The sequence below is a fragment of the Salmo salar genome, chromosome 05 (genome assembly GCF_965601325.2).
Source record: "Salmo salar chromosome 05, fSalSal1, whole genome shotgun sequence".
NCBI classification, from domain to species: domain Eukaryota; kingdom Metazoa; phylum Chordata; class Actinopteri; order Salmoniformes; family Salmonidae; genus Salmo; species Salmo salar.
Window position 1 is genome coordinate 57954638 of NC_138295.1, and position 25703 is coordinate 57980340.

Consider the following 25703-nt stretch of genomic DNA (forward strand, 5'->3'; position numbering starts at 1 on the left):
CCCTCAACTAATACCTACAATGGAATGTAATTCAAGTTTATGCAACATTATACATTACATTTGATTCTGGTGGCAATCATTCCCATTCCCCCCGGAAAAACATTTAGAATACTGTTTTTAATTTCTGCTCAGATCATTGTAATCTATGGAAATCTATGGAAGTAGGATATTTGCATGCTTGGGCGATTGTGTGCCAACATGGTAGTCCAATGTTCGGTAATTATTTTGAAGATTCAGTCAAATATAAAGATTATACACTATCATCAATCACAAAGATTTATTCAAAGAGAGAAAGAAGTCTGATTCACCAGGAGAAGAGTGAAAGCATTGTGCAAGCACACACCATGTGAAATTCAGTTAAATTCAGTGTATTTCCTATTATTGTACAAAAAAACACTTGATTTCACTGTTTCATAATCACAGACAAACAATACTGTATAAAAAAATATAAAATAGGCACTACATACAACTATGATATATCAATCAAAGACAATTTGCATAACCTTTTATGTCTGTTTCTGCAAACATTATATGCAGTGTGTATGTGTGCATGTTCATGTCAGCCACTCCTCTATGCAGCCTCTGAACACGTCTCATTAGAATGCCAATAGCTGTCCTTCACTCCTGAGAGCACATACAAAGCCAGGTCTCCACGAGCATGCAGTGTCTTCAGCCCAAACGAATCCCTAACGTACCACTATTCAAATGAGAGAGACAGAGAAGCACATAGTTACCCATCACATTATGACATGAACATTATCAATGATGCTAGATGATACCATTAAACTAACTTACTTCCTGGTTCCTCATCTCAACAATGGTTTCGTTAAAGTCATAAAATCCAAACTGACTGATTGAAGAGAACAGAAATGGTTAGTCCAATAGGTATAGAGTGTCAGTAGTGTCGAGCCCATGTCTCAGAGATGCAACCAATGTGTGTGTAGGAATGCAGGATATACAACAGGGCAGTTAATTTAGTGTAAAATAATGGTGGTGATGGTGACCATGGATACCTGGACTCCCATGGTGTAATCACGCCATCATCTGGTCCTCCAATCAACACCAGCTTGTTGATACGCAGGAAGTTCTTCCTCCACTCTGATGATTAGAGAGAGAGATACATTTATTTGTTTTGAGAGTGAGAGTGACTAGGTCTCTCCACATTTTATAGAATTTAAAACTACTTAGGCCAACAGTGTCAGTAGGGCCAGACTGAATCTGCAGTTTTATCAAATATATATATTCTGCGAAAGTAATTTAAGCCAAACTAAATTTGTTGCTACAAAATGTGTAGTTCTGTTCATTATGCAGACAAGGCAGTGTGAAAGGAGAAGTAAGGAAGTTTGCTGGAGATTTTGTCTGGCCCTTATCAGTCAATGATGACTAATCTAATCTAGGTTTTCAGTTTTGGATATTGAGATATCTGCAGTAGGAATGAATTTCAGTACCTGTCATTTCCCTGTGTGGTCGCTCTCCATTCAGCAGGGACAGATAATTGCTGCTCTTCAGGAAGCGTTCTCATTGTTGTGGGTCTGGTAGGACAAAACATTTTGGTGCAAGCACAAAGGAACAGTTGTGAGCCTCTTTACTGTACTCAGATACACATCTACAAACAAAGTTCTGGTTCTCTACTTGTTCGACACCGAAGTTCCCCTTTAACTACCCAATTCTCTCTTACCATTCCAGAAGTTGCAGATGGACCATTTCTGTCCTACTGAAGAGTAGCACACATGAAAAACACGGGCCTTTAGATAGTGAGGAAAAAACGATTTCAGAATTTCTGTGTCTGTCGGAGAAGCACAACGAAAAGGCTAGTTAAATGTGTGTGGAACATATAATGTGTTTGAAGTTTACTTTCGGCTTGCAAAGTTTCACTTTTTATTTGAAATGTGAGACATTAATAGATTTTAGTTTTACTTTGTTGTATGGCAAAAAGCAAAACTTCAATGTGTTAGAATTTGTTGGAGGAAATCATTTTTTAAAAAGACCTATACATAGGCCTTGCCTGATAGAAAATGACTTATGAGAAGAAAGTGACCATCACTGACCTCCATACTGGCCAGCCTGTGGTGATGAGAGGGAGATGAAGGACTGGACATCATGGTCAGGAAGTGTAGAAAGAAGTCCTCGACATATCAGACCACCTAGGAGAAGCAGGGGAAGACAACATTAAGCGGACAGAGCTATATCTCTATGTCTTGTTCCAAAAATGCTAAATAACTGAGATAGAGAGACCTTGTGAGAAGCGGATAAGATGAACGCCATGCTCTGCCTCCTGCATGATTGGATAGAGCGTCTTTTTGAAGCCCTGCACCTGCACCCACAGTGGCGTCAGGCTGGCCATATTATCATACAGATCTATCACTGACACATTGGTACCTGGATGGGCCTGTCAAAATAATACTTCAGCTTATATTGCAAGTTACAAGAAAAAATGATGTACTTGAAACATGGTATCCTATCATATTATAACCTACATTATAAACTGGGTGGTTCGAGCCCTGAATGCTGATTGGCTGAAAGCCGTGGTATATCAGACCATATACCACAGGTATGAATTAAAAATGTATTTTTACTGCTCTAATTACATTGGTAACCAGTTTATAATAGCAATAAGGCACCTCAGTTGTTTGTGGTATATTGCCAATATACCACGGGATTGGGCTGTATCCAGGCACTCCACATTGCGTTATTCATGAGAACAGCCCTTAGCCATGGTATATTGGCCATATTCCACACCCTCTCGGGCCTTATTCCTAAAGTATAATGATATGATGGGCCAATATTATATGATGAAAACGTTGTGTTTGCTCCTGGTATTGGGGAAATGATGGATGGATTACTTTTCTCTCTCTGGAGAATGTTTAACAGGAAAATAGCCACATGTTTTTAGAGGAATGTGTTATGTTACATTTGTATCACAGGTGCACTAAAACAGGATCTTATAAAATTCTCTCTTCATGTGAAACTGTTTCCATTAATACTTTTTTGCCTTTTTAGTGCTTTTATTTATGGAAACACGTTTTAATATTTATATTTATTATTTGAGTTTTGGTGGCCCAAAAAACCATCTTTTATCACTCAGACTGTATAAAGTACCCTCACTTTCTTTTTTCCCCCACTCATCTCAATAACCTAATAAGTCTCAAATTACATAATAGTTTTATTTTCTGTTTAATAAGTATATAATTACGGTTAAATATGTGTTGTAGAGGATTGGGCTCTATGCATTGGGCTCTCTTGCCTAGATAAATAAAGGTTAAATACATTACCTCTTGTATTAAACGACTCATCATAAGGAATTGTTTAGGGCCGTCAAAGAGGCCGTGAACAATGATGACCGGTTTGTACCCAAGCGTGTCGGCCAGGTTAACTCCACATAAGAGCAGCAGAAGTCCATTGATGTCCAAAGATGCTCTCATTTTCAATTTAAACCACCGAAAAATAAAGTTTGATTCCTTCAGCGTGCAGGAGATAACAATTGGTTACATAACCCTAGAAATGTAAGTTCCAGTCTACTATGTTTACCTACTTTCATTATTACACATCTGTGCGGTGAGATTCACGGAAGAACACACCCCTTTTCCCTCTATCATCTTATTTCATTGTCAGGTGTATGCTAGCCTCACTTGGCTTTGAGTGTTTGGTGCCATCAATTTAAGTCACTGTAATTCAATGGTCACGACACGCACTTGGAAGGATGTTTACACTTTCCAGTCTGTGCCTAAATTCCACTCACAAAAGGATTAGACGGGAAATAATGTAAATGGACATAGATTAGACAGGTCTTTAACCATTGAGTGTAATGCAAAATGCCTCATCAACTAATGGTATTAACGATGACCGATGTACATAGCGGCAAAAATATGTTTATAATGCAGGCTCTTCATTCAGATGCAGATGTGCCATCATTTGGACAAACAAATTGCGCAGTGCACACTTGTTCTGATTGGGTTGTTCTGTACACCAGCCACCAGGGGGGCAGAATGCAGAATCCGACCTGAGATTTATTGAAACTACGTAATTCCGCTTCCAGTTGTTGCACCATGGATGGAGTAATCAGCTAGCAAGAAGTTGTGCATATGTTTTGCTTAATAAGTGTCATTGTAACCAACATGATTGTTGTTAGTATTGAGAGGGTTAATTTTAACTTCACTCGTTAGTTAAACGTCCACATATTAGTCAGGCGTGAAGCAAATTAACCTAAACTGAGCAAGTTTTTGCTAAACTTGCTAGTTGCTGCGTGTCGTGCTGTTTTCATATATCACCCCATGTTCATTGCGGTTTAAAAACAAGGTAATGTGGCTCGCTAGCTACCTACCTATCTATGTTATGAATAGTTTCCTCTTCAGATCTTCAAAGAGCAAATAAAGGAGGGAAACGAGGGGGTGTGTTATTGGCCAATATTCCACCTGCAAGGGGTGTCCCCCAGCACGACGCAACGCGGAGTGCCTTTACAGCCCTTAGCCGTGGTATATTGGCCATATACCACAACCCCCCCGAGGTGCCTTATTGCAATAAACTGGTTACCAACGTAATTAGAGTATTAAAAATAAATGTTTTGTCATACCTGTGGTATATGGTCTAATAAAAATATTTTTACTGCTCTAAGTACATTGGTAACCAGTTTATAATACCTTTAAGGCACCTTGGGGGTTTGTGGTATATGGCCAATATACCATGGGTAAGGGCTGTATCCAGCCACGTCGCACTGCTTCGTTCCATAAGAACAGCCCTTAGCCATGATACATTTGCCATATACCACACCCCCTCCTGCCTAATTGCTTAAATATACCCTTGTGTGAATCTTGTTGTGGCAGCCATTCCCTGCTGCATTATCACCATTGCTACAGAAGTTCCCCATTTATATGACATTTTATATACCTAGAACAGGAGGTTGGTGGGACCTTCATTGGAGAGAATGGGCTCGTGGTAATGACTGGAGTGGGATAAGCCATTATTATGAGCCATTTTCCCCTCAGCAGCCTCCAGTGATACCTAGTACTATGCAACTCTCTGTCTACATCTATACCGTAGCTAACTGATTTTGTCTCCCAATTAGTCAAAATGGCAAACCTAGAGCAATGGGTGAGCGACAGTCTGCACGACATCCTCGGCCTTAGTGACAGATATGTCGCCCAGTTCATGATCGGCTCCGCGCGTAAATCCTCGAGCGCTCAAGACTTTGTGGCCCACCTCAAGTCGACGGGCACCATCGACATTAATCAGAGAGTGATCGCCTTTGCACAGGAACTGTATGAAAAGGTAAGAGGATTTGCTTTCTTTGTATTGAACTGCATGCTTGTTTCTTATTTCGACCGTGGTTATTATGACCATCTAGTAATGACTTTCGTCTACGTGTTTCAGATTCCTCGTAAACAAGTGGTTGAAAAGCCAGCCAGAGCGATAGAGCGACGTGTCATGGAGATTGAGAAGAAGAATCGAAATTACACCCTACTGTCGGACAGCGAGAGTGACGGAGAGGCGGTGAGAGAGAGGGAGAAGAAGAAAAGTAAAGGCCGAGGCGATAAGAGGAAGCACCTCAGGAAAAGGGAGGAGAGTCAATCATCTAGTGAAGAGGAGACCCCTAAAAGGTAATCAACCTTGAAAGGGGTTTCATGTTGCTTGCTTGTGACACGTTCTACCTGCTTTCCTCTCTCTTGTTGCTTTTTAGCTTAGTGTTGACAGCTGTATTTGACATGTATGGACTTCAGGGAGACAGGATGCAGCTTCTGGAGTCTGTGGTCTCATGAACTGAATTGCAACCATAAATACATTACAACAATGAAGCCAGTTACACTAGAATATTTTGATTGTTTTCATGCTGCTACTCCTCTGTGGCTTCAATGCCTGCTTGAACAAGCCTCCACTTAGATTGTGTGGTTGGAGGTTCCAAAAGGCCCTTTCTCTTTCTCAGTATTAAGCTGGGCCATGGCGACCAGAAGTCCAGTATGAAGGATGAAGAGGAGGAGGAGGAGGAGTGGGAGAAGGAAGAGAGAGAACGCGTACTGGATCTGGAAGAGAGGGATGCCTTTGCCGAACGAATGAAACTGAAGGACAAAGACAAGACGAGGAACATCATGGAGAGAACGGACAAGAAGTTGGGATTGACTATCAATGACGGAATCCAACCCAGTCTATTTGACTTACTAGTGTACTTGTAGTCGTAGGTGTGTTTTGATTGTTGGCTAAATGTTTTTCCATGACTTTTTCACCAGGGCTACGAGGAGGCTCAGAAAAGACTAAAGATGGCAGAGGAGGATCACAAGAAAATCGTGAGCACATTATTAAAATGGCCAGTAACTATTATCATTAATCATCTAGGTATAAAAAAGGTATAAAAATACCCAGTAGAAATATAATTAATAGAACAGGGAAAGCCCCTGAGACTCATTATATGTCTATGGTCACCGCCTATCTTTTCCTCTTTTCTATAGCTTCCAGAGTTGAGAAAGGAGTCTCGCAGGAACTACCTGTCCAAGAGAGAGGCTGAGAAGCTGGAGGACCTGGAGGCGGAGATAGCCGACGAGGAGTACCTGTTCTCCACGGACGCGCTGACGGAGAGGGAGCGGAAGGAGCTGGAGTACAAGCGCAACCTCAGAGACCTGGCCAAGGACTACAAGAAAGCCGGCGCCAAGGAGAAGGAGGAGAGGAAGAACAGATACTACATGCCGGAGGAGAAGAGGAGTAAAGTAAGGAGGAGATAGTTGGCTGGTAATGGTCCTGCCATGGATAGCCAGTACTCTTGTTGAAATGGAGATATGTAAAACACTAGGATCCGGGGCTTGATTATAATATAATATATATATCTCGCTCACTCTCTATTTCCCTCTTCCTCTGTCCCTCCCTCTATCTCCGACCCTCCCTCTCTCTTCCCATCTCTCCAGGATATTCCTCAGAGGGAGATGGAGCTGGAGTTGGAGATGCCCATGGAGGGTGGAGGAGAGCAGGGTCGCTGGGAGGAGGAGAGGTTGAAGACCGCCTCGCTCAGCTTCGGGGCCAAGAAGGAGAGGGAGAAAGGGTTGAAGGCAGAAAGAGAGAAGTACCAGCTGATCCTGGAGGAGGACGAGATGATCAACTTTGTCAGCAGTGCCGTCATCATGAAGGGAACCCAGGATGAGAAGGTGGGTTGACACTAAGTTTTATCGTTACAGCGTTTATCTCCGATAGATTGCAAGGAATAGAGCTATAATTATGGATATTTTGTCTGAAGGCTAGTTGAACAAAATGTTGCAATATTTCAAGTTCAGAAAATATTTTACATTCCAAGCATAATCAGTAGCAATCAACCAATACACACCTGAGCTTCTGTAGCATTTCTAACTGTGCAAATGACACATTTCCGTGTCACAATGAACAATAAAGTACAATTGTAATCTTGTCTTCATCTCTGAATGCTGTGTGTGTACAGGAGCAGGAGCAGGCAGCCCTGTCCCAGGCGGAGGTCCAGAAGCAGTCCATCCAGGAAGTGAGACGCAGCCTGCCCGTGTTCCCCTACAGAGAGGACCTGCTCCTGGCCATCCAGCAGCACCAGATCCTGGTCATCGAGGGAGAGACGGGCTCCGGCAAGACCACCCAGATCCCACAGTTCCTCATGGAGTCGGTTGGTACACATTATTCAAGGGCCACGTCCATAAACATTATTATGGGCACATATCAAAGAGGTTAGAGAAAAGCTGAAGACACATTTTCCATTGGACATTTTGTGTACGTTTGACAAAGTCATCTGAAATCTTCAATGTTTTGTCACTCTTTTTACTTAAAAAAATAAAAAATTGTAGTCTTCCACCCTGATCCATTTGTGGCATTACGCTTTTCTGTGTATGTTAGCTTTGTTGACCTGTGGTCTGGCTTTACATCTCCTAGGGCTACAATGATGGAGGCATGAAGATTGGGTGTACCCAGCCCCGTAGAGTGGCAGCCATGTCCGTAGCAGCCAGGGTGGCACAAGAAGTGGGCGTCAAGCTGGGCAACGAGGTGAATATGGCACAACCACTCTCACGCGCTCTCTCTCACTCTGATGAAGCATACGTAATTCTTACTGTATATGGTAGAAAACATAAACTCACCTTATTTGTCCAACCACCCCTATCTTCCTCAGGTAGGCTACAGTATCCGTTTTGAGGACTGTACGTCAGAGAGGACAGTACTCAAATACATGACTGACGGAATGCTGCTGAGGGAGTTCCTCACAGAGCCTGATCTGGCCAGCTACAGGTACCACTATATGCCCTGTCTGTCCTTCTCTTTAGACATCTTTTCCATATGTAGAGGTTTATGTTTAAAAGTGGTATATTATGAAATGAAATAATCCCATGCCGTATTGTTTATAGTCAGTATGACAGGATGACAATACATGATCAATGATCCCTTCCCCTCTCTCAGTGTGGTCATCATTGATGAGGCTCACGAGCGGACGCTGCACACAGACATCCTGTTTGGCCTGATCAAGGACATCGCCCGGTTCCGTCCGGACCTGAAGGTGCTGGTGGCCAGCGCCACCCTGGACACAGAGCGTTTCTCCTGCTTCTTCGATGACGCCCCCGTCTTCAGAATCCCCGGCAGGAGGTTCCCTGTGGACATCTTTTACACTAAGGTACCGCTGCTGACAATCTGTTTAGTGGAATGGCCTCAGGACAAAAGTTTGCATCCCCATTCTCCAACCTTCTCCCAAAGTGTGCACTAGCTCACTTCCCACCGTGGATTTAACATGGAAACTCCCTCCTTTCAATGTTTAAACTGATCTAGAGCCTTTAAATCTGTGACAGGAAGTGAATAAGTGCACTCTTTGAGGCAAGGCGGAAGAAATGGAATAATGTAAATAATGTAATGTAAATCATGTAAATACCTTTAGAATGTGAATAATTTCACTCGTGAAAAGTGCTGGATGATACTAATGTACGTCAAAGATGCAGGCCAAATATCTGTTCTTTTGTTGTACTCTTTGCTCTCTGGTATTGTTTGTTTACGATTTCCTTCTCTCTCAGGCTCCTGAGGCAGACTACCTGGAGGCCTGTGTTGTGTCGGTGCTACAGATCCACGTCACACAGCCCCCCGGAGACTGTCTGGTCTTCCTCACTGGACAGGTCTGACACACTCGCGCCTTGACCCCTCACTTCAACGCTGACATTCACATTACGTCAGCTACTACGTCACGTTACATCTGCTCTCACTCAACGTCAGATCCTACATCAGTCACTACACATTAGCTACTACGTCACGTTACATCTGCTCTCACTCAATGTCAGATCCTACATCAGTCACTACACATTAGCTAGGCCTACTACAAATCACACCACATCTACTAAATCACACTACATCTACTAAGTCACACTACATCTACTAAGTCACACTACATCTACTAAATCACACTACATCTACTAAGTCACACTACATCTACTAAGTCACACTACATCTACTAAATCACACTACATCTACTAAATCACACTACATCAGCAACCATCTTAAGTCTATTCATTCTGTATGTGGCTCTTTAATGTGTAGGGTGCCGTCTTTCAGATGGGACGTTAAACGGGTGTCCTGACTCTCTGTGGTCACTAAAAGATCCCCTGGCACTTATCGTAAGAGTAGGGGTGTTAACCAGGGTGTCCTGGCTAAATTCCCAATCTGGCCCTCATACCGTCATGGCCACCTAATCATCACCAGCTTCCAATTGGCTCATTCATCTCTCCTCCCCTGTAACTATTCCCCAGGTCGTTGCTGTAAATGACAATGTGTTCTCAGTCAACTTACCTGGTAAAATAAATAAATGACACATACATTTCTGCCAAGGTGTCTGTCCTTACCGCTCTCCCGTCTATCTCTATTTCCACAGGAGGAGATTGAGACTTGCTGTGAGCTGCTGCAGGAGAGATGCAGGCGTCTGGGCTCTAAGATATCTGAGCTTTTGGTGCTTCCCATCTACGCCAACCTACCTTCCGACATGCAGGCCAAGATCTTCAGCCCAACACCACCTGGCTCACGCAAGGTGAGAGGACCTCTTCTGTCCATTTCAACTTGTGCCACTAGGGGGTGCTCAAGGATCACTTTGGAAATATGTTTTATCCTCTGTGATCAAATAATGTTAGAAAATATCTATGCATTGTTTTCCTTACCCAAATGGAAATCCAACTGAAGGAGATGGCCGCCCTTTTAACGATCTCGTAACCAATTGTGTGTGTTTTTTCGCGTTTTATTTGTAACTTGTTTTGTACATAATGTTTCTGCCACCGTGTCTTATGACCGAAAAGAGCTTCTTGATATCAGGGCAGCGATTACTCACCCCGTACTGGAGGAATTCTTCTTCTTCAACGAGTCAGACGGGAAGGATTTACTCCAGACACCCGACAAGGCCCTCGTCCCCGTCATTCGCAGGAGGAAAAGACAGAGATATCGTGGACGACGGTGCGGGTGCCTTGTAAGGATCCGTTGCCGAGAGGGTAATCTACCTTTACCATCGGTCCTATTAGCCAACGTACAATCAATCGATAATAAAATAGACGAACTACGAGCACGTATATCCTACCAACGAGACATTAAAAACTGTGATATCTTATGTTTCACCGAGTCGTGGCTGAACGACGACATGATTAACATACAGCTGGCGGGTTTTAAGCTTTTTTCAGCAGGATAGAACAGCGGCCTCTGGTAAACAACAGCTCTGTAAACAACAGCTGGTGCACGAAATCTAAGTCTCAAGGTTTTGCTCGCCTGAGGTAGAGTATCTCATGATAAGCTGTAGACCTCACTATTTACCAAGAGAGTTTACATCTATATTTTTTGTAGCTGTCTATATACCACCACAGACCGATGCTGACACTAAGACTGCACTCAATGAGCTGTATAGGGCCATAAGCAAACAGGAAAACGCACATCCAGAGGCGGCACTCCTAGTGGCCGGGGTCTTTAATGCAGGGAAACTCAAATCAGTTTTACCTAATTTCTATCAGCATGTTAAATGTGCAACCAGAGGGGAAAAAACTCTAGACCACCATTACTCCACACACAGAGATGTGTACAAAGCTCTCCCTCGTCCTCCATTTGGCAAATCTGACCATAATTCTATCCTCTTGATTCCTGCTTACAAGCAAACACTAAAGCAGGAAGCACCAGTGACTCGGTCAATAAGAAAGTGGTCAGATGAAGCAGATGCTAAGCTACTGGACTGTTTTGTTAGCACAGACTGGAATATGTTCCGGGATTCTTCCGATGGCATTGAGGAGTACACCACATCAGTCATTGGCTTCATCAATAAGTGCATCAATGATGTCATCCCCACAGTGACCGTACGCACATACCCCAACCAGAAGCCATGGATTACTGGCAACATCCGCACTGAGCTAAAGGGTAGAGCTGCCGCTTTCAAGGAGCGGGACTCTAACCCGGAAGCTTATAAGAAATCCCTCTATGCTCTCCGATGAACCATCAAACAGGCAAATCGTCAATACAGGACTAAGATTGAATCGTAATACACCGGCTCCGACACTCGTCAGATGTGGCAGGGCTTGCAAACTATTACAGACTACAAAGGGAAGCACAGCCGAGAGCTGCCCAGTGACACAAACCTACCAGACGAGCTAAATTACTTCAATGCTCGCTTCGAGGCAAGTAACACTGAAACATGCATGAGAGCACCAGCTGTTCCGGACGACTGTGTGATCACGCTCTCCGTAGCCGATGTGAGTAAAACCTTTAAACAGGTCAACATTCACAAGGCCGCAGGGCCAGATGGATTACCAGGACGTGTACTCCGAGCATGCGCTGACTAACTGAAAGTGTCTTCACTGACATTTTCAACCTCTCCCTGTCTGAATCTGTAATACCAACATGTTTCAAGCAGACCACCATAGTGCCCGTGCCCAAGAACACTGAGGTAACCTGCCTAAATGACTACCGACCTGTAGCACTCATGTCAGTAGCCATGAAGTGCTTTGAAAGGCTGGTCATGGCTCACATCAACACCATTATCCCAGAAACCCTAGACCCATTCCAATTTGCATACCGCCCCAACAGATCCACAGATGATGCAATCTCTATTGCACTCAACTCTATTGCCCTTTCCCACCTGGACAAAAGGAACACCTATGTGAGAATGCTATTCATTGACTACAGCTCAGCGTTCAACACCATAGTGCCCTCAAAGCTCATCACTAAGCTAAGGACCCTGGGACTAAACACCTCCCTCTGCAACTGGATCCTGGACTTCCTGACGGGCCGACCCCAGGTGGTAAGGGTAGGGAACAACACACCCGCCACGCTGATCCTCAACAAGGGGGCCCCTCAGGAGTGCATGCTCAGTCCCCTCCTGTACTCCCTGTTCACTCATGACTGCATGGCCAGGCACGACTCCAACACCATCATCAACTTTGCCGATGACACAATAGTGGTAAGCCTAATCACCGACAACGACGAGACAGCCTATAGGGAGGAGGTCAGAGACCTGGCCGTGTGGTACCAGGACAATAACCGCTCCCTCAACGTGATAAGGAGATGAATGTGGACTAGAGGACAAGGAGGACCGAGCACACCCCCATTTTCATCAACAGGGCTGTAGTGGAGCAGGTTGAGAGCTTCAAGTTCCTTCGTGTCCACATCACTAACAAACTATCATGGTCCAAACACACTAAGACAGTCGTGAAGAGGGCACGACAAAGTTTTGGCATGGGTCCTCAGATGCTCAAAAGGTTCTACAGCTGCACCATCGAGAGCATCCTCACTGGTTGCATCACTGCCTGGTATGGCAACTGCTCGGCCTCCGACCGCAAGGCACTACAGAGGGTAGTATGTACGGCCCAGTACATCACTGGGGCCAAGCTTCCTGCCATCCAGGACCTCTATACCAGGAAGTGTCAGAGGAAGGCCCTAAAAATTGTCAAAGACTCCAGCCACCCTAGTCATAGGCTGTTCTCGGCAAGCGGTACCGGAGCGCCAAGTCGAGGTCCAAATAGCTTCTTAACAGCTTCTACCCCCAAGCCATAAGACTCCTGAACAGCTAATCCAAGGGCTACCCAGATCGCTCTTTTACGCTGCTGCTACTCTGTTTATAATCTATGCATAGTCACTTTAACTCTCCTACATGTGCATATTACCTCAATTACCTCGACTAACCGGTGCCCCCGCACATTGACTCTGTACCGGTACCCCCTGTATATAGCCTCACTTTTTATTTTACTGATGCTGTTTAATTATTTGTTAATTTTATTTTCTATTTTCAACTTATCTATTTTTTACTTTAAAAAAACGTGTTTTCTTAACTTAAAGCATTGTTGGTTAAGGGCTTGTAAGTAAGCATTTCACTGTAAGGTGTACACCTGTTGTATTCGGTGCATGTGACAAATATCATTTGATTTGATTTGATCACTTAAGACATCATTCTTCAGATTCCTGCCTCCGTGTTTCTCATTCTCTTGTGGATGTTCTGTACAAACACGTTATCTGATGTACAAAGTGTCCTCTCTCTGTTTCCTTAGGTGGTGGTGGCCACTAACATTGCAGAGACCTCTCTAACCATCGATGGGATCATATACGTCATAGATCCAGGCTTCTGCAAGCAGAAGAGCTATAACGCCCGCACTGGGATGGAGTCTCTGATTGTCACGCCTTGCTCACGGGTAACACGCTAGCTTAGGTTTTCAAACGAGCCATTTCATGGTCACTGTCGGAGAAAGTATCATTCGTGTGGCTCTTTTCGGGGTTATTGTACCGTGGTTGTGGAAGATGCCTCTTGCCAGTATTTCAAACACCTGTTTCTTTGACTGTCTTTTTGTAGAGTTTGTTTTTAGTTCTCTGGACAACATTCTGACCATTTGCTGACTCCGTCTGTGTTTTGATCCACCACAGGCCTCAGCCAATCAGCGAGCAGGTCGTGCAGGCAGAGTGGCTGCTGGGAAGTGTTTCCGTCTCTACACTGCGTGGGCATTTAAACACGAGATGGAGGAGTCCACCGTGCCCGAGATCCAGCGAACCAACCTGGGCAACGTAGTGCTACTGCTCAAGAGCTTGGGTATGGAACAAATGCTTTATGGAACAAAATCATGTTACAGTGGTAAGTCAGAAAACAACATGTTTTAAAAAGCACAGAAGTCCTCTTGAAGTAATCCTCTTAACTTAGTCAACTTAGCTGACTTATTAGTTTGAGCTCCTAGTGGAGCAAAGGGCCTGGGCCTCATTATGAGTGTCTTAAACCCACGTGTCGGTTTGTTCTACATTAGAGTGGCATATATTTTTTCCTGACAGGAATTAATGACCTTATCCACTTTGACTTCATGGACCCGCCCCCTCACGAGACCCTGGTGCTAGCTTTGGAGCAGCTATACGCCCTGGGTGCACTCAACCACCTCGGAGAGCTCACCAAGGTATCGAACGCCTGACTGTCTATCAAAACAACGACACCATTCCAACACTTTTATATCGCATTGTCACCGTTCCCTCCTCCCTTCCTTGTTGAATCAGTTGAATAAGAAAAAGGCTTCTACGGCTATCCCATCTCAATTTTATGTTGGAAATAAGACCAATAGTGATCCTGATGTTTTCTCATGTGAATCTAATAACGTTTTTTGTGAATGTGGGTTCCTCTCCGTCAATGAAAATCAAAAACATTTAAAGGAAATCCCTTGGATTACGTTAAGGAACATTTCCCTTCTCTGCTTTAGTTTGATCCACCTGATGTAATGGAGGTGATTGGTAACTTAAAGAAATCAGCAGAAAGTCATGATGAGGTGCCTTTTTGGGGAAATCAGTGTCTTCCTCCATTATTGAGCCTCTAACGTATATCTTACTTCACCAAATCAATGCGAACTGGTATTGTTCCTAAAGATTTGAAAATTGCCAAAGTTGTCCCCCTCTATAAATCTGGGATCCAAGATCTTTTACAAATTATTGCACAATATCTGTACTACCATGTTTTTCTAAAATCCTAGAGAAACTGGTGTATAAAAGAATGTTGAATGTTAAACCAACACTGTAAAAAACTACTTGATTTGGCTCTTTTATAACTTGAGGATAAACTATTTACAGCCCTGAAGAACAATGAATACGCTCTTGGCATCCTTTCTAGATTTATCGAAACCGTTTGACACAGTTGATCATGACATATTACTTGCTAAATTGTTTTCATGATTATACATGTGGCTATATAATTCTGTATTTGATAGAGAACAAGTTGTATATGCAAATGGTTGTGCATCTACCAGGGCCAAGATATCCTGTGGCATTCCACAGGGTTCGATCCTTGGACCTTTGTTATTCCTAATCTATAACAATGACCTTGATGCTGTGTCTTCTACCATACTTCCCATTCTTTTTGCTGAGGATACCAACTTGATTTTATCAGACAAGAATTTTGATTCAATAATCAAAGAAGCCATGGGCAAATTTTCTGAATTTCCAGATAAACTAATTATCTTTAAATGATGTAAAAAATTCAGCTTCATTGTATTTACTGGTAAGAATAAGACATTTTTAAACGAGCCAGAATCTCAATTGGTGGGAATCTACTAAATTCCTAGGTGTTCTAGTTGATGAAAAGTTGTCCTGGAAAAATCATATTCACTTTGTGTGCAACAAAGGGGTGAAGTCCTTTGGTGTCATCAGAAAGATAAGTGATTTGGGTTATCAGGCTTGCTTCCTAACACTATACTATAGCTTCATTTACCCGTATCTCATTTACTTCAATTATCATTTACTTCAGCATTAATATACTCAAATGATGCACCTTTGTCTACAAATATACATACCTCCCAGACAACTTACCTAAACCCTTCAATGGTTTTCACATTTTAATTTAACCGTTTATTTAACTAGGCAAGTCAGTTAAGAACAAATTCTTATTTACAATGACAGCCTACCTCGGCAAAACCCGGACGACACTGGGCCAATCGTGCACCACCGTGTTGAACTCAATCACGGCCGGATGTGATTCAGCCTGGATTCGAACCAGGGACTGTAGTGACGCCTCTTGCACTGAGTTGCAGTGCCTTAGACCGCAGCGCCACTCGGGAGCCCAAGTTAATTCAGGTTAATTCCCCAATCACTGTGATAACCTTTACCCTCCCACTGCCGCACTTCACATAGTCAATTCTCTAGTCGATACAGAGGTTTCATACTCTGGAATTCCTATCTTCACATTGCCAAAACATCATCATCCCTCAATAACTTCAAGCGTAGATTAGGGGTCAGCCCGATGAACCAAACTACCCAGTAGTCTCCTCCATGTAGCCTAACCCCCACTCTCTCTCTCACACACACACACACACACACACACACACACACACACACACACACACACACACACACACACACACACACACACACACACACACAATCAATCAAACATGTTTTTTTCTTGTATACTGAGTATATCATGAACAGTTATAATTAGTATGCTTTGTTTAACTGATTGAACAAACGTTTTTTGTACTTATATTTGTGTATTGATTTTTGTGATATGGTTTTTATCTGTACTGTTTTGTCTTTCCATTTATTCTTTGGTGCGAATAAATATAACCTAAAAAGTGAAAATGACCTCTGGGAATTAAGGAAGGCTATATAATAGGGCAAATATATTCCATCACCATTAGACAGGTGAATGAACATATTGGCTTCTAATACAGTGGGGGGAAAAAGTATTTGATCCCCTGCTGATTTTGTACATTTGCCCACTGACAAAGAAAGGATCAGTCTATAATTTTAATGGTAGGTTTATTTGAACAGTGAGAGACAGAATAACAACAAAAATATCCAGAAAAACGCATGTCAAAAATTGATTTGCATTTTAATGAGGGAAATAAGTATTTGACCCACTCTCAATCAGAAATATTTCTGGCTCCCAGGTGTCTTTTATACAGGTAAAGAGCTGAGATTAGGAGCACACTCTTAAAGGGAGTGCTCCTAACCGCAGCTTGTTACCTGTAAAAAAGACACCTGTCCACAGAAGCAATCAATCAATCCGATTCCAAACTCTCCACCATGGCCAAGACCAAAGAGCTCTCCAAGGATGTCAGGGACAAGATTGTAGACCTACACAAGGCTGGAATGGGCTACAAGACCATCGCCAAGCAGCTTGGTGAGAAGGTGACAACATTTGGTGCGATTATTCGCAAATGGAAGAAACACAAAAGAACTGTCAATATTCCTTGGCCTGGGGCTCCATGCAAGATCTCACCTCGTGGAGTTGCAATGATCATGAGAATCCTGCAGCGCCCGCAAGGTCCACCTGCTCAAGAATACATATACAGGACCGTCTGAAGTCTGCCAATGAACATCTGAATGACTCAGAGGACAACTGGTGAAAGTGTTGTGGTCAGATGAGACCAAAATGGTGCTCTTTGACATCAACTCAACTCGCCGTGTTTGGAGGAGGAGGAATGCTGCCTATGACCCCAAGAACACCATCTCCACCGTCAAACATGGAGGTGGAAACATTATGCTTTGGGGGTGTTTTTATACTAAGGGGACAGGACAACTTCACCGCATCAAAGGGACGATGGACGGGGCCATGTACCGTCAAATCTTGGGTGAAAACCTCCTTCCCTCAGCCAGGGCATTGAAAATGGGTCGTGGATGGGTATTCCAGCATGACAATGACCCAAAACACACGGCCAAGGCAACAAAGGAGTGGCTCAAGAAGAAGCACATTAAGGTCCTAGAGTGGCCTAGCCAGTCTCCAGACCTTAATCCCATAGAAGATCTGTGGAGGGAGTTGAAGGATAGAGTTGCCAAACGTCAGCCTCGAAACCTTAATGACTTGGAGAAGATCTGCAAAGAGGAGTGGCACAAAATCCCTCCTGAGGTGTGTGCAAACCTGGTGGCCAACTATAAGAAACGTCTGACCTCTGTGATTGCCAACAAGGGTTTTGCCACCAAGTACTAAGTCATGTTTTGCAGAGGGGTCAAATACTTATTTCCCTCATTAAAATGCAAATCATTTCATAACATTTTTGACATGCGTTTTTCTGGATTTTTGTGTTGTTATTCTGTCTCTCACTGTTCAAATAAACCTACTATTAAAATTATAGACTGATCATTTTTTTGTAAGTGGGCAAACGTACAAAATCAGCAGGGGATCAAATACTTTTTTCCCTCACTGTACCTTAGAAAGGTGACTATTTGATGTGAAAGGTCATGTAATGAGTGTTGTGTTCCAGTTGGGCCGCAGGATGGCTGAGCTGCCGGTGGACCCTATGCTGAGCAAGATGATCCTGGCCTCAGAACAGTGAGTCTCTATGGCAATCCTGGCCTCAGAATAGTGACTCTCTATGGCAATCCTGGCCTCAGAATAGTGACTCTCTATGGCAATCCTGGCCTCAGAACAGTGAGTCTCTATGGCAATCCTGGTACTCGCCTGGAATAAATGATCATCTTGGAATTCATTATTCTTATTGTTCAGTTACCTTGCTCATCTTTCCCCTTTCTCTCCCTTTCCCCCTCTCACTCAATTATATTGAGTGCCAATTATTCAACAGGACATGAAATAACTTTTTATGTTTTTCACTGAACATTCCCATCTTCCTCTGTTTCTCTAGGTATAAGTGTTCTGAGGAGGTGTTGACCATCGCTGCTATGCTGTCTGTGAACAACTCCATCTTCTACCGGCCCAAAGACAAGGTGGTTCACGCCGACAACGCCAGGCAGAACTTTGTGGTGCCCGGAGGAGACCATATGGTGCTGCTCAATGTCTACACACAGGTCAGGAGGATTGGGTTTGATAGTTAGGATAATGATGTGATACTACCCCACTTTGTTGTTTCCACCTATTTCATATAAGGTTTCAGGGTAGCAGTTCTGGGTCATATTCATTTGGCACCAACTGTAAAAATAAATTAATATAAAAAAACGTACTGAAACATGGAGGGACTACCTGAACGTGTCCAATAAGAACTGCATTTTCGTTTTTCTGTTGCAAACCATTTTACCATGGTAATGCCCAAATGCAGGGAAAGGCATCTAGGTTCAGCAGCGGGCTAATTTTTGTCGGAGCAGCGGGTCGGGGGGCCGGAACATAATTATTTGTACACTGCAAATTGAAAACAAGTAAGCCCAAAAAGAGGTTGTTTTTGACAATAATCATTTCATACCTTGATTACATTGACGCATGATCACATGACTCCTTTTTTTTAAATTATTTGTGAGAATACTTGGAAACAGATTTTCTAAAACTAAAATCCTGGGAAAAATTACATATTTGGGGGCTGTTTTGTCCTGATTTAGAGCAAAACTCAAAGTTCTATGTCAGGGTTTCCCAAACTTGGTTTACAGGACCCCAAGGTTTTTGACCTAGCACTACACAGCTGATTCAAATAATCAACTAATCGTCAAGCTTTGATCATTTGAATCAGCTGTGTAACGTTAGGGCAAAAAAACAAAACGAGCACCCCTTGGGATCCCCAGGACAGAGTTTGGGAAACGCTGTTCTATGTTTTGTTTTCAGTCTGTGATATTGACTGCTTCATTTGTCCCTCAGTGGCTGGAGAGTGGCTACTCCACCCAGTGGTGCTACGAGAACTTCATCCAGTTCCGCTCCATGAAGCGGGCGCGGGATGTCAGGGAGCAGCTGGAGGGCCTGATGGACAGGATCGAGGTGGAGGTGTGCAGCTCAGGCGGCGACATTGTGCCCATCCGCAAGGTCGGTGTGACTTTGAACGCACCTTAACCTCATGACAATGAACACACTATAAAATCGCTTCATCTTGTAAACCATGTATTTTTTAAAAACACCATCCTAGAGTGTAGACCAGTGTTTCCCCCCCCAGTCCTCGGGTACCACCCCCCCAGTCCCATCATTGACCTAGACCACTTTGTTCCACTTCTAATTTGCTGTGTTACCTGACACCAAGCTCTTTGTTACATGTGTAGCCAATGTGTGAATGTGCTTCACGCTACATCTGTGTGCATGCCTCTTTAAACCACTGACTGCAAATTTAGAAAGCACTGCTCTAGCAGCAGTATTCAATGGAGATACAAGCCTATCACTTCACACCAGATCTGAGGGATTGAATGGACCCCTTTATAGGTGATGGGATTAGTTTTTGTCTGCTCATGAAAACAGTTCTTAAATCATGCCGGTTGTTTAAGCCGGCCACTCAGTTGGAGAGGCAGGTTGAGTTCACTTAATATGCATCTGAATGGACACTCTGCTTTCCCAATTCCCAACTTCATCATCATAGTCCATCCTCCAGTGAAACCGCTACACAAGGACTCCCCAAAAGGCAATCCGTGGGTGATTTTTATTTGGAAACCCAAGTAATTATTTAAAAAAAAATATATATATATATATTTAATAATTTTGAAAAGACTATTAAATCACCAGAAAATCAACTCAAAGTGATTTTAATTTTGGAAATCTGTTCCCAAGTATTCCCACGCATAAATAGATTGTATCAAATCAAGGTTTGAAAGGACTCTGTTTTTGTCAGATACTAAATCTGTTTGGGATTTTTGCCGTCAAATGTCAGTGTACAAATTATTTATTTAATAACAAATTATTTATTACAAATTATTTATTATTTAGAACTATGTTCCACCCCCGACCATACACTCCAAGGAAAATTGGCCCACGGCTGAATGTAATTGGGGACCCCTGTGCTAACCCCTTTCCCATCTCAGTAACAACATCATCACTCTCTCTCTCACAGCGTGCACACATACATTCACTCATACATCCTCTTTGTCTCTTTCACTGATACTTCATTTAAAGATATGTATTTTGACCTGAAATGGACAACCATGTGAAATAAATAGAATTGATCTCTCTCAGGCAGTGACGGCAGGGTATTTCTACCACACGGCACGGCTTAGCAAGGGGGGCTACAAGACGGTGAAGCACCAGCAGACAGTCTACGTCCACCCCAACAGCTCCCTGTTCGAGGAGCAGCCCCGTTGGCTCATCTACCACGAGCTGGTCTTCACTACCAAGGAGTTCATGAGACAGGTCTGACATCAGTACTAGTAGACTTGTGGTCATGTTTGTGTGTGTGTTTCTCCGTGTGAGGCAGATCTGGAGTCAGATGGGATCAATCCACCACCGTGAAGGACAAAGTAAAGCTTTAGGGGAGAGTTGTTGCTGTCTTGCCACTGTTGTTGTTGTTATTATTATTATTATATCAAGTGACTCCAGGTAGCATTGTCTTTGTATACAGTATTATATACAGTGCCTTCAAAAAGTATTCAGACCCCTTGAGTTTTTCCACATTTTGTTACGTTACAGCCTTATTCTAAAAGGGATTAAATAAATACAAATTCTCAGAAATCTACACACAATACCCCATAATGATAAAGCGAGAAGAGGTTTTTAGAAATTTTAGCACATTTAAAAAATAAACAACAGAAATACCTTATTTACATAAGTATTCAGACCCTTTGCTATGAGACCCGAAATTGAGCTTGGATGCATCCTGTTTCCATTGATCATCCTTCAGATGTTTCTACAACTTGATTGGAGTCCACCTGTGGTAAATTCAATTGATTGGACATGATTTGGAAAGGCACACACCTGTCTATATAAGGTCCCACAGTTGACAGTGCATGTCAGAGCAAAAACCAAGCCGTGAGGTCGAAGGAATTGTCCTTGGAGCTCCGAGACAGGATTGTGTCGAGGCACAGATCTGGAGAAGGGTTCCAAATAAGGTCTGCAGCATTGAAGGTCCCCAAGAACACAGTGGCCTCCATCATTCTTAAATGGAAGAAGTTTGGAACCACCAAGACTCTTCCTAGAGACTTGTCGGGATCGAGGCAAAGATGAAAGGAGCAAAGTACAGAGAGATCCTTGACGAAAACCTACTCCAGAGTGCTCAGGACCTCAGACTGGGGTGAATGTTCATCTTCCAACAGGACAACGACCCTAAGCACACAGCCAAGACAACGCAGGAGTGGCTTCTGGACAAGTCTCTGAATGTCCTTGAGTGGCCCAACCAGTGCCCGGACTTGAACCTGATCGAACATCTCTGGAAAGACTTGAAAATAACTGTGCAGCAACGCTCCCCATCCAACCTGGAGGATCTGCAGAGATGAATGAAAGAAACTCCCCAAATACAGGTGTGCCAAGCTTGTAGCATCATACCCAAGAAGACTCAATGCTGTAATCACTGCCAAACGTTCGCCTCACAAGTCTTCAACTGGCAGCTTCATAAAATAGTACCCGCAAAATACCAGTCTCAACGTCAACAGTGAAGAGGAGACTCCGGGATGCTGGGCTTCAAGGCAGAGTTCCTCTGTCCAGTGTCTGTGTTCTTTAACCCATGTAATCTTTTATTTTTATTGACCAGTCTGAGATATGGCTTTTTCTTTGCAACTCTGCCTAGAAGGCCGTCATTCTGGAGTCGCCTCTTCACTGTTGAAATTGAGACTGGTGTTTTGTGGGTACTATTTAATGAAGCTACCAGTTGAGGACTTTGTATTCAGTATCAATCAAAGGGTTGGACGCCTGCTCATTCAAGGGGTTTTCTTTATTTGTACTATTTTTTTACATTGTTGAATAATAATGAAGACATCAAAACTATGAAATAACACATATGGAATCATGTAGTAACCAAAAAAGTGTTGAACAAATCAAAATATATTTTAGATATTTCAAAGTTGCCACTCTTTCCATTGATGACAGTTTTGCACATTCTTGGCATTCTCTCAACCAGCTTCACCTGGAATACTTTTTCAAAAGTCTTGAAGGAGTTCCCACATATGCTCAGCACTTTTTGTCTGCTTTTCCTTCACTCTGCGGTCCATCTCAATTGGGTTGAGGTTAGGTGATTGTGGAGGCCAGGTCATCTGATGCAGCACTCCATCACTCTCCTTCTTGGTAAAATAGCCCTTACACAGCCTAGAGATGTGTTGGGTCATTGTCTTGTTGAAAAGCAAATGATAGTCCCACTAAGCACAAACCAGATGTGATGGCGTATCGCTGCAGAATGCTATGGTAGCCATTTTGGTTAATTGTGCCTTGAATTTTAAATAAATCACCAGCAAAGCACCATCACACCACCACCTCCATGCTTCATGGTGGGAGCCACACATGCAAAGATCATCCGTTCACCTTCTTTGCATCTCACAAAGACATGGCAGTTGGAACCAAAAAGCTAAAATTTGGACTCTAAGGACCTAAGGACAGATATCCACCGGTCTAATGTCCATTGCTCGTGTTTTTTGACCCAAGCAAGTCTCTTCTTCTTATTGGTGTCCTTTACTAGTGGTTTCTTTGCAGCAATTCGACCATGAAGTCCTGATTCACGCAGTCTCCTCTGAACAGTTGATGTTGAGATGTGTCTGTTACTTGAACTCTGTGAAGAATTTACTTGGGCTGCAATTTCTGAGGCTATTAACTCTAATGAACTTATCCTCTGCAGCAGAGGTAACTCTGGGTCTTCCTTTCCTGTGGCGGTCCTCATGAGAGCCAGTTTCATCATAGCGCTTGATGGTTTTTGCAACTGCACTTGAAGAAACTTTCAAAGTTCTTGAAATTTTCCGGGTTGACTGACTGTCATGTCTTAAAGTAATGATGGACTGTCGTTTTTCTTTGCTTATTTGAGCTGTTCTTTCCATAACATGAACTTGGTCTTTTACCAAATAGGGCTATCTTCTGTATACAACCCCTACGTTGTCACAACACAACTGATTGGCTCAAACGCATTCAGAAGGAAAGAAATCCCACAAATTAAATTTTAACAAGGCACACCTGTTAATTGAAATGCATTCCAGGTGACTACCTCATGCATCTGGTTGAGAGAATGCCAAGAGTGTGCAAAGCTGTCATCAAGGCAAAGGGTGGCTACTTTGAAGAATATCAAATATCAAATATATTTTTATTCGTTTAACACTTTTTTGGTTACTACATGATTCCATATGTTATTTCATAGTTTTGATGTTTTCAATATTATTCTACAATGTAGAAAATAGTAAAAAATAAAGGAAAACACCTGGTATGAGTAGATGTGTCCAAACCTTTGACTGGTACTGTAAATTAGCAAAAAGTTCTAAACTTGGTTTTGTTTTATCATTGTGGTGTATTGTGTGTAGATTGAGGGTAAAAAAAACAACATTTTAATCCATTTTAGAATAAGGCTGTAACGTAACATAATGTGGAAAAAGTCAAGGGTTCTGAATACTTCCCGAAGGCACTGGGACAGCATGGGTTGGCAGACTGAATACAATTGAAGGTGCTGTGCTGTTATTCTTACATTACTTTGAATGAATGTAAATATATTTCCCCCCTTTATTTTAACCTCTTTCTCTGGCTCTCAAGGTGATTGAGATAGACAGCAGCTGGCTGCTGGAGGTGGCTCCCCACTACTACAAGAACAAGGAGCTGGAGGACAGCAGCAGTAAGAAGATGCCTCGCAAACAGGGCAAGGCCAAGGAAGAGCTGGGCTAAGGACAGGAACTAGAAAAGACTCAGATACTTTCTCCCCTCAGAGATAGACAGCCAAGCAGGGCTGCCATAAGGAACTGAGATTTAAAAAAAACCTTGGGGGCCCTTGAGCCCCCCAAAAAAGGAACTGGATAAAAACTTGCATGGTTGTGGGCTTATTTATCATAAACCACCTATCGGAGCTAGACGAGCTTGATGATAAGGAAATGTTATGCACTTGGACGGTCAGTTTCCTGTGTCTAGTATGATGCAGGGTCCGGGGTGAAGTTTACCCAAAGTACAGATCTAGGATCAGCTTCCCCTCCCCATGTCCTAACCATTTTTGGGGGGAGGGGATGCATAACGGACCCAATATCAGCGTCTAGGGGTAACTTCACCCTACTCCATGATGCAGAATCAAGCAGCAAGACAGATGAAAACAAATGACTACTCCAAATGACAGCGCTACTGCTTTGAATGTAATAGCCTATGACTACCAGAGAGTTTGCATATTTACTTTCCCTACATAGTTAACTTTTTTTGCCCAATGTCTGGGTGTTGTTGGGCTTGTAAATGTATTTTCTTGTCCCAATTACACTAACAGACGGACAGCCAACAATGCTGTGTGTGCTTGACTCCAGTGTGGTTCCACTATCTCCTCTTTTATTTTCTATTGGAATAAACTTTTTACAGGCACTTGCTTTGTCCTGTGACTAGCTTAGGCGCTTAGTGTTTGTTTTTGTTAACATGGGAGTGTCTGACAGTTTACAAAGTTGCTAACACAAACATTTGTCAATGCCTGTCCCCATTATTCATTAACCGTATGATAGGCCATACACAGAATTAGCTACTTCTGGTCTTTGATTTCCCTATATGAGGAAGTTCAGAGTATCAGGGCTATATTTAGGTTGCTGCTTTGCCTGTTTGAATGGCACAGGATAATGTTTTTCTACCAGTATCATGTCAATCCTGGGATCAAGGTTTGTTAGTTGAAGTGTATGTTTTATGGGTTGTTAGGATTTTCTGGGATCAGTCAATGGATACAACAAATACTATTCAGTTCCAGTATGTGCATTTCAAACAACTGAAGCGTGATGGGATCTCAGGATGATGTGCACATCATTAGTTTGACTATAGTGGCTTCAAGAATGTTTTCAACTGAGTGAAATGAGCAAGTAATTCAACACTAATAATCTGGCTGATGTTCATTGGACTTGTCATGTCATAGAAACCGCAGAAGGTTCCTCTGCTGTTAGTGGGTTGTTTGTATTTTCTGTTATTTTTGCTAAATGAAATGAGAAATCAGGATTACATGCCCTTCTATGGCTGATTTTTCAACCCTTTCAACATTAGTTTACCTAAAAGGGCT

At 42.9% G+C, this 25703-nt stretch overlaps 1 protein-coding gene across 2 annotated transcripts; it reads left to right on the forward strand.

Annotated features, from left to right (window-relative positions):
* Positions 1 to 4032: 4032 nt before the first annotated feature.
* On the forward strand, positions 4033 to 25055 carry LOC106605222 (pre-mRNA-splicing factor ATP-dependent RNA helicase DHX16). Of its 2 annotated transcripts, XM_082975297.1 has the most exons (21): positions 4033 to 4296; positions 5063 to 5265; positions 5368 to 5594; positions 5918 to 6099; positions 6217 to 6275; positions 6438 to 6692; positions 6888 to 7124; positions 7412 to 7603; positions 7867 to 7977; positions 8102 to 8217; positions 8386 to 8596; positions 8988 to 9086; positions 9836 to 9988; positions 13470 to 13610; positions 13840 to 14002; positions 14236 to 14354; positions 18144 to 18211; positions 18522 to 18684; positions 19460 to 19621; positions 20753 to 20926; positions 24230 to 25055. In XM_082975297.1, the coding sequence occupies exons 2-21, from the start codon at positions 5068 to 5070 to the stop codon at positions 24356 to 24358; spliced, it is 3159 nt and encodes a 1052-aa protein (XP_082831423.1). In that variant the 5' UTR covers positions 4033 to 4296; positions 5063 to 5067; the 3' UTR covers positions 24359 to 25055. The 2 variants fall into 2 exon arrangements, with proteins under 2 accessions (XP_082831423.1, XP_082831424.1); XM_082975298.1 differs by lacking the exon at positions 13470 to 13610.
* Positions 25056 to 25703: the final 648 nt, after the last annotated feature.